This window comes from Thunnus maccoyii, chromosome 5 (genome assembly GCF_910596095.1).
Source record: "Thunnus maccoyii chromosome 5, fThuMac1.1, whole genome shotgun sequence".
Taxonomy (NCBI): domain Eukaryota; kingdom Metazoa; phylum Chordata; class Actinopteri; order Scombriformes; family Scombridae; genus Thunnus; species Thunnus maccoyii.
In genome coordinates this window covers 28,726,631-28,739,228 of record NC_056537.1, presented here as the reverse complement: position 1 = coordinate 28,739,228, position 12,598 = coordinate 28,726,631, and the positions used below count along the sequence as shown (strand labels likewise).

The 12,598-nt window shown below is 37.8% G+C and overlaps 1 protein-coding gene and 1 long non-coding RNA gene across 4 annotated transcripts in view; one reads left to right on the top strand and one right to left on the bottom strand.

Annotated features, from left to right (window-relative positions):
• LOC121897716 (polypeptide N-acetylgalactosaminyltransferase 18-like) overlaps positions 1–12,598 on the bottom strand; it is a 183,215-nt gene that overhangs the window by 83,641 nt on the left and 86,976 nt on the right. For all 3 annotated transcript variants that reach the window (XM_042412409.1, XM_042412410.1, XM_042412411.1), the window contains exons 2-4: positions 7,838–8,045; positions 7,507–7,673; positions 142–328 (exon numbers count right to left, since the gene is read on the bottom strand). In XM_042412409.1, the coding sequence (XP_042268343.1) occupies positions 142–328; positions 7,507–7,673; positions 7,838–8,045 (562 nt within the window). The remainder of the gene's footprint in view (positions 1–141; positions 329–7,506; positions 7,674–7,837; positions 8,046–12,598) is intronic.
• Positions 8,083–10,881, top strand: LOC121897718. Its single transcript, XR_006096276.1, has 3 exons — positions 8,083–8,469; positions 8,756–8,885; positions 10,461–10,881. It is a non-coding gene; the product is annotated as an uncharacterized LOC121897718 (long non-coding RNA).

The following is a 12,598-nucleotide window of genomic DNA, read 5'->3' as shown; positions in this document are numbered from 1 at the left end:
TGGGCATGTCTGTGTGGGGTCGGTTTCCCCACTGTCACCTTTCTTTACCCCATCTGAATTTTCAGGCCTTGTGTGTAGCTTTAACTTTTTACTGCATACACTCCTAAAGTTACATAATATAAACCAAAGCCTGTTGCTCACCATCCAGTGTTGAACTCCACATGTGCGTCAAACAGAGCGACGACAGGAGCTGAGGCAGCCCTCCATCCGCTGACTCTGGACCTGATCAGCCCTTCCTGCTTGTCGTGGCGGACCACCTTGATGAACCCTGGGCCGTGCTGAGCATTGGTCTCATCCACAAAGCTCTGCAGGTGATCTTTCAGCTCCACTGGAGAGAGAGCGACACCCACACACAAACACACACATTTAGATGTTAAAGAAACTCACTGAAGCCTGTTACAGCATTGATCTTATCGACAAAGCTCCACAGAAACTCCTAAAGCTCCACTGGATGAAGGAAAAGAAATCAGTGTATGTGAGTGTGTGTGCATGTCATGAATGCTTGTATATGGCGTGTGTTAACACTTTTGGCCCACTATCAAACACATACATTTTAAAGTTATATTTTTTTAAATATTTTTTTTACAACCTGAGTTTTGACCATCCTTCTTATTGGCTGATCACATTTTACTAACAAATTTATTTCAGTATGGACACTTAAATTCAATTATTATCCATGTGTTGTAGCAATAATACACATTTAAATTTTATGGCCCCTCTGGCAGAGCTGGGGATATATAACAATTAAATAAACATAAGCCCATACGGAATGGACAAACATACTAAATTTACAAATGCAGCAAGGACGCAGATGAGCCAACGAGTACATTTCTGCAAGATCACATGAAAGTTTACAAGGATCAGTCAGGGCAAACCTTTAACTTTAGTAGCTAAGTTTCAGACACACATTGCCATATTTTTTTGTACTTGGTCTGGGACTGTGTTGTTTGGTCAGTTATGATTCAAGGAAATCTTTATGATTGCATATATAACATTATATTTTGGACAATAGTGTGTTTCCTTTGTGGCAACAGTTTGGAGAAGGTCCTTTCTTTTATCCAAATGAGAATGCCCTCATGCACAAAGCCAGGTCCATAAAGACATGGTTTTTCCAGTTTGATGTGGAGGAACTTACTGGCATACACAGAGACTTGACTTCAACATCATTCAACACCTTTGTGATGAACTCAAAAGCCAACTGCGAGCCAGACTGTGTCACCCAGTATCAGTGTTGGACCTCATTAATAATGCAACCAGGTTCCATATTCTGTTTGAAAGCCTTTGTAGAGGAGTGGAGGCTGTTATGGCAGCAGGTTAATTCCCATGGTTTTGGAATGAGGTGTTCAAAAATCACATGTGTCTGAACACTTTTGGTCATTTGGTCTACTTTAGGTTAAGTGTGGACCTCCTGTCTGATCACTCAGCTGCTTCCCCCTGCACTCTGTTGTAAAGCTGTGTCCCCACATTACAGCAATGAAGCTGGTAAACATGTTATAATAATTGGTAAGACTTATGGTACACGACAAAGCTAGAAAAATAAAAAACAGGTTGTTCTTTAACATAAACTTAATGACAATATTGATAATTATTATTATTAAAGACAGGTGACATTTGACAAAGTGACCTAGAGAGGAAGAAAAGATTAAAATGAGTGAAAAAGGGGGGAGAAAAATATGAAAACCAAAGTTTACAGCCATGCTAGTGGATCTGTGCTGTGGCACAGAGGTGAGTTTTTGAACTAAATGTGACACACTGACAATGCTAGCACCCTAGTCTTTACTGTGGTTGCTATCAGTTTAGTATGTTAGCATGCTAACATTAATAATTAGCACTAAATACATAGAACAGCTAAGGCTGAAGGAAGTTTTGCAGGTAGTAAACTAAAGTTTTGAACAAATTAACATTATAAGCTAATGATGGTGGTAAAGGAAAAATTAAAGAATCGCCTGCATCTAGCAGTTGTTAAGATTTTTAAGTCTGGACCAAAGTGGTGGAATGACCAACTAACCTACTGACTGACCAACTCTGCCATAACTTGAGTGCTGCCACGAGCAAGGAAAAAAGCAAAAAAACTACAATAACAAACAAAGGTATGATGGAATAAAAGATTAGTGGGAACATACAGAATTTTCAGCCCCGATTTTCAGAAATCTTTCAGTCTGTAAATAAATGTAGATATATGACTAAACTCTGACTCATTATTTTTGTTTTAAGCTGTTGCTCCCGGATGATCTGAGAGGCCTGAAGGTTCATATTCTAAAATAAAAACTGTACTGTTGGGTAATCCATCAACACATACGGTATACACACATTCTTTGGATTTAAGATATTTTTAAGTGTTGCTGCTGTCATTCTTCATGAGTGATTTTATATATGCCTTATGAATATATCCAGGTAGACAGATAGACATACACAAACTGCTTCAGACACACATTCCCCCAGACTTCCCACAGTGGAACAGTGAACATCTTCGTTTCCTCGTTGTGGTTTCCCTATGTTGTAATCCTGCCCGCAGGCTCCGGCTGCTGCCTTCCCCTCGCTATTCATTATTACCATCAGCCTGGATTCTCTGGTCTCTCTGTTTTCCTTTAATGAGCCACAGTTTGCTGCTGACCTGGAAGAAAGATGGGCTCATTTAAAGCTGGAGTTGGGAGTATTTGAAGAGCACTTTTTGTGTTACACATTCATTTGAGATTACTTCCAAATATCAAAAATCAAGTCATCAAATCAAGCATACCTCCAGTTGCCCAATTAATTTCTCAGATGTCTGGACCACACTGTGAAGGATGTTTTTACCCAAACGCAGCCCGACTATCTGAACAACTCTGTTTGCTATCAGTCCATTGAAAATATTAATCTGAGGGACGTGATGTGAGAACTGCTGAGCTCAATTTGACTATGTGAGATGGTTAGAAAATGTATGTAATCTCATTACCTGAGGAAATCAAATGACATTTACATGTAAATACCTGTGTACAACCTCATGTTGACAGTTCATCAGATCGGTTGTCTCAGGGCTTTGTTCATAATTTAGAGCTACCATAAAGTTAATTTAAAAAGACAGAGGGTTGCCACTTATTTGAATGTTGTGAAGCTGTAACTAACAATTTACAGTGTCAATATTTTTCAAAGAACTGACTAATTCTTTTGTCTATCTGTCTTTTGACAGTTTTAAAATATTTTTAATCTATGGTAATATTTTTGTGAATGATATTTGCCCACAAACGAACCGGAACATGTTGCCTAATGTGGCAATTTTAGTAGTTTTGATTACGCTAATGATCAAATCTCACATGAACAGGTGACATTCATCAGGATAAAGAGAGTGATTTATGACAAGTTTGCAGTTGAGAGAGTTTGGTGAATGTGATTTGGAACACTCGCACAAACAAACCTCACAGAAAAATATTAAGTAAACTTTAGGATAAGAATGCCTGAGGCCAGTTTTTCAAGGAGAAATGCCAAACATTCACTGATTTCATTTTCTCTAAAGTGAGGTTTTGCTGCTTTTCTCTTCTTCCTATCATAAATAGAATATCTTTGGGTTTCGCATTATTGTTTGGACAAAACAAGCAATATATGGGATTTGTATTTTCACTATTTTCTGACATTTTAACTAAAAAATTAATCAGAAAAACAAATCAGCAGCAGATTAAATGATAATGAAAATAATTGTTTCTTGCAGCCTTAGTTTTGAATAAATTGTTAAACTGGTCAAAGTTATGATAAAGACATTTGATTCAAAATAATGTAATTGTGACACCAATGGAGGTTTACATGGCTCAATGATCTTTGATCAGCACTTTGAGGCTTTATCATACAACCCCTGATGTCTCAGCTAATTTACTATTCTGGTGGCAAAATGTAATGAGTGTGACTGCATTTCCACTTTTGTCCTCATGTAGCCCCAGTTGACCCTCATTGATCATAATTACACCATGTACGATCAATAAACAACAGTAATGGTCATGCACTTTCATTGAGTTATCCTCCATCAATTACCTTAATTATGAATTGCTGCCATGCAATTGTTATTTTCAGCATGCCAAACGCATTAAATCATATTTCCCACAGAATTGTTAAGTTGCACAGTTGTGATGCATGGAGAGGGAATAATCTGAGGTAAATGTGGAATCTATTTATCCCTGTGGTTACTTCACTAATCAGCATTCAACCCTGTGCAGCTACTGTAGCGTAACTAAACTCTGATATACTGTATTATTAAACAACAGAGGAGCAGCGAGAGACCCATAAAATCTGTTGGCGATGGTAGCAGAGACAGACTTCTTATAATGGTAATTATGGATTTTGCAGCAGTGAAATATGTTCCATACTACGTGATGCAATTATTGATACTGGTCCTCCAACAGACAAGTTGCACCTTAGCCTCAACCATGACTGCTGTAGTAAGTTTTAATTTGTTTCCATACACCACTGATGCAGCTAATGCCAGCACATGTCTAGATCTTGTGCGCTGTCCAAAGCAAAATATAAAATAAGTGGGACATAAAATACAGACAGTCCAGGCTGTAGCTCACCTACATGAATCAGTACTTAATTATTGCACTCTGGATCTTTGCCCTATCATGTGAGGGAAAGCTCTTGATCAAAGTACTGTGAATTAAAACAACTCTCAGTTTAGCTATTATTTTATTTCATTGTTGTAAGAACAGTGTCATGGGAAATCTTCAGATGGGCCAATAAATCTTAAGGTCACCCACAACTTAGCATTAAACTTATAAGAGAAAGACTCAACAAATACACTTGAAGCTAGTAGAGTTCAATGTGAATAGGTTTACTCTGCATAAAGAGCAATACAAAGCAAACCGAGGCCTTGATCCCGGGATAAAGAACCTAATGTAAAATCATAAACATCATATTAAATACCTCTCATAACCCCTCCTAATGTGGAGCTTATTTCTAGGCTCCACCTCGCTTTTAACCAAACTATAACTATTCTACCATTATTGCTAAGTTCATTATTGACCTTGACACTTTGGTAATGATCCAAGTATAATTCATCTTAGAAACAATGGTGTTTCAGGCTTCTCTAAAATTTATCAGTTGTCTTAACATCTTCATATTTCACAAAATAAAAACGAGCCTTGTGGCCTTCAGTCACCTCACATGGACAACCAAACTATTATATTACTGATTAACCTTCTAATTAACTTCCCTGGGTACTGTCTCTTACTGACATAAATGTTGTCTTTGTACATTCACTGGCACATCCGTTTGCTCCAATTAAGGCAGCCTCCACCACAACAGTCAACAGCAATTTTTTTATTGGTCCCTTAGGTTGAACCCTAACCCAGTCATATGGACAGAGATTGGGTTCTTCTTTATTCTTATAAGCTACTGTTACTGCTACTAGATGTTTTATCATCATAAAAACAAAGAAATGTGTCTCCTACACCATCAATATAGTACTTCATTTAAGGGAAGGAAATATGCCTTTTTGCTTTCTTGCTGTGAGCCTTCGGCTAGCAGCCGGTTAGCTTCGTTTAGCATAAAGACTGGAAACAAGCGGAAACAAAGATAACAACATACTCCTACCAGCATCACCCTTAACATGTTACACTGTACATTACTTTGTTTAAGCCTTAAAAAAAACCCCGAAGTGTGTACACATCAAGTTGTGGTTTTATAGAGGGTTATGTGCCTGTTATGACTATTTCTTGGCCGTCACTTCTTGACGTCTTGTCATCACTGTGAGACTGCAGAAACTCCAAGAAGTTGTTTTTATATGTAATTTTTATATTTCTTTGTCATGAAAGCAGCAGACAGTCTAGCAGGAATGTATATGAAGTAAAAGTAGGCTACAGGAAAACGGGAAAAAAGTATTATTCCTGTTTTATATAGTGACTTAAAACACATCTGTTGAGGTGTAGCTACTCTACAGGGAGTTTAACATACTTTACATTCTTTATAATGTTGATAATATTCCTACAGTTACTTATATATTTTATTCAAACCTCTTACTTGATCCAGAATTAACTTAATTTTAATTCATCATATAATTTATAACATACATTGTCTTATAGCCACTCCGCTACTACAGATACTCTGGTTTCAGTGTATCAGTGTAATATTATAGGGGTTGTAAGCTTGTGCCTGCCATACAGAGCCTCTTCAGATATCATGAAAGAATAGGAGACCTATTTGTAATGCACCTACATCTGGATCACCACACACAGCCTGGCAGAGTCGATCAGCACAAACATGAGATTCTCACCAGATTGAACACAATCTGTTGTGGCATTATTGGCCATTTCTGCCAGTTTACTCCTGTAAAGCTAGAGGGCATACAGTTAAAATAGAACTAGAAGGAGAATAACTTATTTAGCACTTGGTGTAATGCACCTATGTGGTTTGTGCATATAAAGTCCCCAAACCACTGAACTTTTCAAACAGAAATAGCAGATTATCTTTCTTCTAACTCAGTCATAACTTGTTTTTGTCTGGTTGTTGAAAAATGTTTGTGAACGTGTGTGAAATGATAGCTTCACAATTTTTCAAATGTGTCTTAAAACAACAGTCAGGTGTCCATATGAACAATTGAAAGAGGTTTTCCTTGCTGTAATCGTTCCTCCTGTTCATACTGGCTATTAAAAGATCCCCTTCAAATGTGCTTTCAATGTAAGTGATGGAGGCCAAAATCCACAGTGTGTCCACATAGTCATTTAGTGCAAAAATGCATTTAAGAGTTGATGTGAAGCTTATATGAAGCTTCAGCAGTCTGAGTTAATCATATCAAGTGGATATCTTGGCATTAAAAAGACTGTAACATTGAAAGATATCTACTTGATTTGACTCATTTGGACGAATGAAGCTTCATCTTAGCTTCAGATACATTTTTGCACAGAAGGAGGACTGTGGATTTTGTTCCCCATCACTTACATCGAAAGCACATTTGAAGGGGGTCTTTTAATAGTCAGTATGAACAGGAGGGATGATTACAGCAAGAAAAACCTATTTTAATGTTCATTTGGGCTCCTGACTGTTGTTTTCAGACAGACATGAAAAACTGTGAACTCGTCCTTTAAATTTGGTATAATGCGGTATATGCCTTTAAGTATACCACGTTTTTCTCAAAAGAAAACTTTCCATTAACTACTGAATTACTTAGCGCCCCAGAACCAAAATATCAAATTTAGAATGCAGAAATCAATCAGTGGGAAAATACATATTGATAAAGCTGTAAAATTCCCCCTGAAAGGCTACGGTTAAGGAAAAGTTGCTATCAAGAAAAATTACTGCTGCCAAATAGGGATATCAAAATGGGATACACCTTTTAATCCCACCTTGAATTGCTCCCTGTGGATGTATGTATGTATAAATGAGTGTGAGCTGGTGTGTTCGAGGCTAGAAGCTTTAAATTCATGTCACGGTAGCTCAGTAAACTTGAAACAGCGTCTGTCCAACTGTCTGTGCTTTGTTTCAGCCAAAGAAAGGCGTACAGATATTATAAATAATGAAGCTACCAGGAAGGTTAATAATGCTTACAGCTGCTGCTGTGGTCATCCACCAGTATGATCTCTTTGAGCAGGTGTGACGGAGTCCTCTGGATGGCCGTGTGCACAGAGCGCAGTAACACCGACAGTGCCTCGTTGACAAAGATGAAGATGACGCTGAGCTGAGGAAGGTCTGATGAATACGACATGTTTCTGCATCTGGAGGGAAAACACATAATCATTACTCCAACTGTCTTAAGAGAAAGATTCACCAAAACTACTGACTAAAACAACAACATCCCATTAACAGCTGAATCCATACAGGCATCTCACATCCTGATGCTTAATCAATTAAGAGTGACAACATTGATCGATTGACTGACCCATCCGGTCGTAAATCTGGGATCGGCCGGGTGAGAGAGATGCGGTCGCTAAGGTAGCCATTGTAGCCATAGTAACGGAACTTCCTGAGGGCGACCCTTCGACTCTCGGGGCCCAGATCGTGACCCCAGTGGTCGAACAGCGTGGAGGCGGGATCTGAGGCGGAGTCTGACGAGGATGCGGCGTCTTCACTGTCCTTCTGTGGGGTATCTGTAGAGAGAGAGGAGAAGAGGTTGGTGCATTTTGTACAAACTTTTTTGAAAAAAAAAAAAAAATTCCAATATTTTCTAGAGTTTTCTCCCAGCCTCATCACTACAACATCACTGTGTTGTTCAGATGCGGTGACAGCTACACACTGTGGATACATTTAATGACAAATGAACTTCCTTCAGCTCTATTCACGGAGCTTTGCAGGAAAAATGACTGTGACTGAGCGCTGACTGTGTGGTTATCAAACAAAACCTGTTTGCTGAGGGCTGAACGAATAATTTCAGCAGCAACGGGAAAAAAAGGCTGGAACACAAATGTGATGCAAAATGACGGGGATTTTCATTGTCATCACAAATAACTCATTCTGGCAGCCATGACGATCTATTTCTGCAGAGGTGGACACAAATCTGGTAACATGCCCAAGGTAACATTTTCTTTATCCACATTGTACTGTCCTGTGCTACATGTGCAGCAACAATGAGAATTAAAAAAATATGTTTCAGGCCTGTTTGAAAAAAAGAACAAACAAAAAAAAAAGAAAGAAAACAACAAAAAGCATACGTGTAGTTGTTTGAAATATTCATATTTGATCTGAATTATAGTGTGCAAACCGACAGAGAAGCTGCACTCATTCTAGCTTGTCATGATGCAAAACACGGATGTAAAATGATGCTCTACAGCCTTCCTGTCACCTGCTCTCTCTGTGGCAGATTTAGGGCAAAGCAGCAGCAGAATTTGAATGCGGTGGTCTGTTGTTTGTCCGAGTCGCTGGAAGATGGGGGATCATCCGAGAGAATGAAACATTCATGAGATTGAGGCATGCTGAAATTCCTGACCCAGGTACACAGGTATTAAAAAGGTGGAAAGTGTATAAACAAAAAGTACACAAGCTATAAAAATGAAGCTAAAAATTTAAGTTTGAGACTCCAGATCAACTTGTGATTACTTAGTGGATATCTTTCAACATTACAGTGTTTTTAGTGCCAAAGTCCCTCTTTTTGTTACTACACTTCCACCAACTGCAGCTCAACAGGGAAACACTGTGTGAGGAAACACAAAGAGGGAATTTGATGCTAAAAAGACTGTAAACGTGTCAGATATCCACTTGATATGATTAACTCAGACTGCTGAAGCCTCATATAAGCTTCACATCAACTTTTAAGAGTTGTTCTTTTTTTAGAGTAGCTACAATAGATGTGTTTTAAGTCACTATATAAAACAGGAATAATACTGCAAAGTTTTTAGTTTTATTTCATTATTTGTTGATAGTGTTTTCCTGTACTTTTACTTCATATACATTCCTGTTAGACTGTCTGCTGCTTTCATGACAAAGAAATATCAAATTTACATATGAAAACAACTTCATGGAGTCTCTGCAGTCTCACAGTGACGACAAGACAAGACGTCAAGAAGTGACGGCCAAGAAATACTCACAACAGGCACATAACCCTCTGTAAAACCACAACTTGTTGTGTACGCACTTCAGTTTTTTAAAAGGCTTAAACAAAGTAATGTACAGTGTAACATGTTAATTAGTGAGCTTGAGAGGTGCTGATAGGAGTATGTTGTTATCTTTGTTTCCGCTTGTTTCCAGTCTTTATGCTAAACGAAGCTAACCGGCTGCTAGATGAAGTCTAACTCACAGCAAGAAAGCAAAAAGGCATAATTTCCTTCCCTTAAACAAAGTACTATCTGCAAATCTTCAAAAATATTGAATTCAGCTTCCTCAAAAAAAAGGCCTGAAAAAAGTATGAAATTCCAGGTCTTTCAAGGTCTTGAATATTTTTTCTTGCCTGCAGTACGCAGTAACAATCTGTTTTGTATGTGGATGTGGGCTGTTGGGAGATGCTCTACATCTATAAACTACAAATGAGACTAGTGGGACAAGAAGCTGTTTAATCCTTTCTTGTGGAGTTTCAGAGTCAACACCATCAGACCTGCAGCAAACACTGTCACTAGTGCTGGCACAGTAGCTAAGAAGCAAGTCATAATGAGCAAGTGACAATTTGTGCAAAAACTATCATTAATGAATTATTTTGTAAGTGGTTAATCCATCGGTTTTCTATCACTTATCTGGGTCCAGATCACATTAATTGATTAATTATACTACTAGGAGTTATTATTATATACAGCTGGCAAGTTCTGACAAAAATGTGATATAAATATCAATAAATTCCATAATAAATGATTATAGGCCTTATTATCCCTACTGGTTCATTCTTTGACCTGTATGACCATGAAAACGGTATTAAACTGCATTATATGTGCTGTTAAAAAGGTTTTACTTGAACACTTCAAAAAGCCTGCTGACTTCTTAACAAAACTGAATTTAAATTTCAGTTCAACTATAAGATTCTTGCTCAGGCCTGTCAAACATCAAACATCTCTTTCTATTCTCCTGTGCCCTCCAAACAGGTCTGCTGAGAGACTGTGAAGTACCTCCTCTCCTTCCTGGGCTAAATGGGTTTTTTATTAGTTTACAATTGAAGAAGGAAGCGCTGCATGGTTCTGAAGGCTTATACAACAGATGCTCTTTGGTGGAGCAGGTGAAAATACAAAGAAAACAAGATCCAGCAAAAAAACCCCAACCCAACACATAAGGCCTAGTACATAACCAATACAGGGCACTAAAACAAGAGCATGGGCCCCAGACATGCATACATGCCACATGGTTGTGTTTTATTGCTTCTACTGTTGTCTTTTTTTTGCTTGGGAATGTCTGTCTCTTATTCTTATTTATTACTGCTACTTACTCTGTACATTTTTCCCCTAATATACCAGTTACCAAACAGTATATTAGCTAACAGCTACCCTGTTGTTGTTGTTGTTGTTTGTGTGTTTGTACATTCAAAATAAAAATTGTTGATTACAAAAAAAATGCATACATGCCAAAGAAATGTGAATCTACGATGAGGCATAATAACAGTAAGTGATTTACATTAAGTGAAAATATATTAAATCCTGAAAATACCCAACAAATACTAGTAAGTGATAATATTTAAAAAAAAAAAAAAAAAAAAAAAAAAATCCATGCCCCAAAATGTATGGGCTTATTACATAGTCATGTAATAAGCACCTTAAAAGCACTGCAGATGATTCTGTCTTATATAAAATGCATTGTGATGCACCTAAAGATTTGCAGAGTTTTAAATGGCCTCTCTTGGTTTCCCCTTTTTGTATTGAAATGTGACAGAAAGAGGAAAGCTGGTTGAAAAAGCCATTTAAAATCACTGATGCTTTTCACCGTGCTTTTTAGCGCTAGGGAACAGCAGGAATGAGACTGAGTAGTCTGAAAGGTTTCAGAAATTCTTGAGAGGGAAGAGGACAGATGCATCTTAGTGCAGCTACACCTGTGTAGGTTTCTTGATGTTCGAGTTGAGAACAGACCCAGAGAGTGTTGTGTCCTGCCCTGCACTGTGTCCGACATATTTCATTATTAATGTAGTCAGACCCACATACCCTTTCCAGCACGGCTGCAGGGCTGAGCATACCTCTGTAGGAGAAGTCAGGGGGAATCAAGTGGAACACACAGTGTGTGTGTGTGTGTTTGCCTTACTGTGGACTGTCATAGAAAATCTAATTAAAACTAATGAGCAAATAACTAAGCACAATAGCAGACAGCCTATACAACCACATTCATAAGATTCAACATCACAGTATATACAGTATTATCTCACTGGCCCCTTTATTAGGAACACCTGTGCAATCTAATGCAATCCAATACAACAGCTCTGCATATATTCTACATTTACAAAGCTTCTACATTTCCAGTTTTTGTTGACATTGTCAGAAAGGTGATAATTCTATTTTATGTTTATTATTGAGGTCATAGTGGGTGGTGGTTGTGTACTAGAAAAGTGTTCCTAATATTTTGCCCCCCTCATGTATGATAATGGAGTGCACAAAATATTAGGAAAACTTAATGAAGTGGCCGGTGGGTATATACATGTATGTGTGTGTGTGTGTGTGTGTGTGTTTTGTTCTTACTGAAAGGTTGTATGAAAACATGCAAAGCATCATGTGCTTTGAGCCTTCTGACAATATTATATTCTGGCATTCTTAATTATATCTCACACTGTACATAAAATGTCAAAACTGAAGTTAAGTTTTATTATGTTTTAGTCAGCTGTTTTATGGTAGTGCTTCTTTGCATCATAATTAATCAAGAAAAAGGTGAAAGTTTCCTTGTAGAAATGTGCTCTGAATGAATGTGCTAATTTCATGGCAAACTTCATGACAGCTGGTCCATTCTAATGCCCACAGTTCATTCAAAATCTGGCAATAAACCATTCAGTGACAATGCATCTAAAGCATGGAACAGTCTCATTGCTGATATGAGTTTTGTACCTAAACTAGTTTCCTTTAAAGCAGCACTAATCAATATTTTTAGTTTATGTGAAAGGACTTGTAGTCGCTCAAACCCACACAATATCACTTTACTCTGCAGTTTCTCTCAGTGCTACAAAACATTTTCAGCTAAAAAGCCCAGATACCTATTATACACTAACTGTCCAACACCAAACAATGTTAGTGACTAGCTGCTGGAGAGAGTA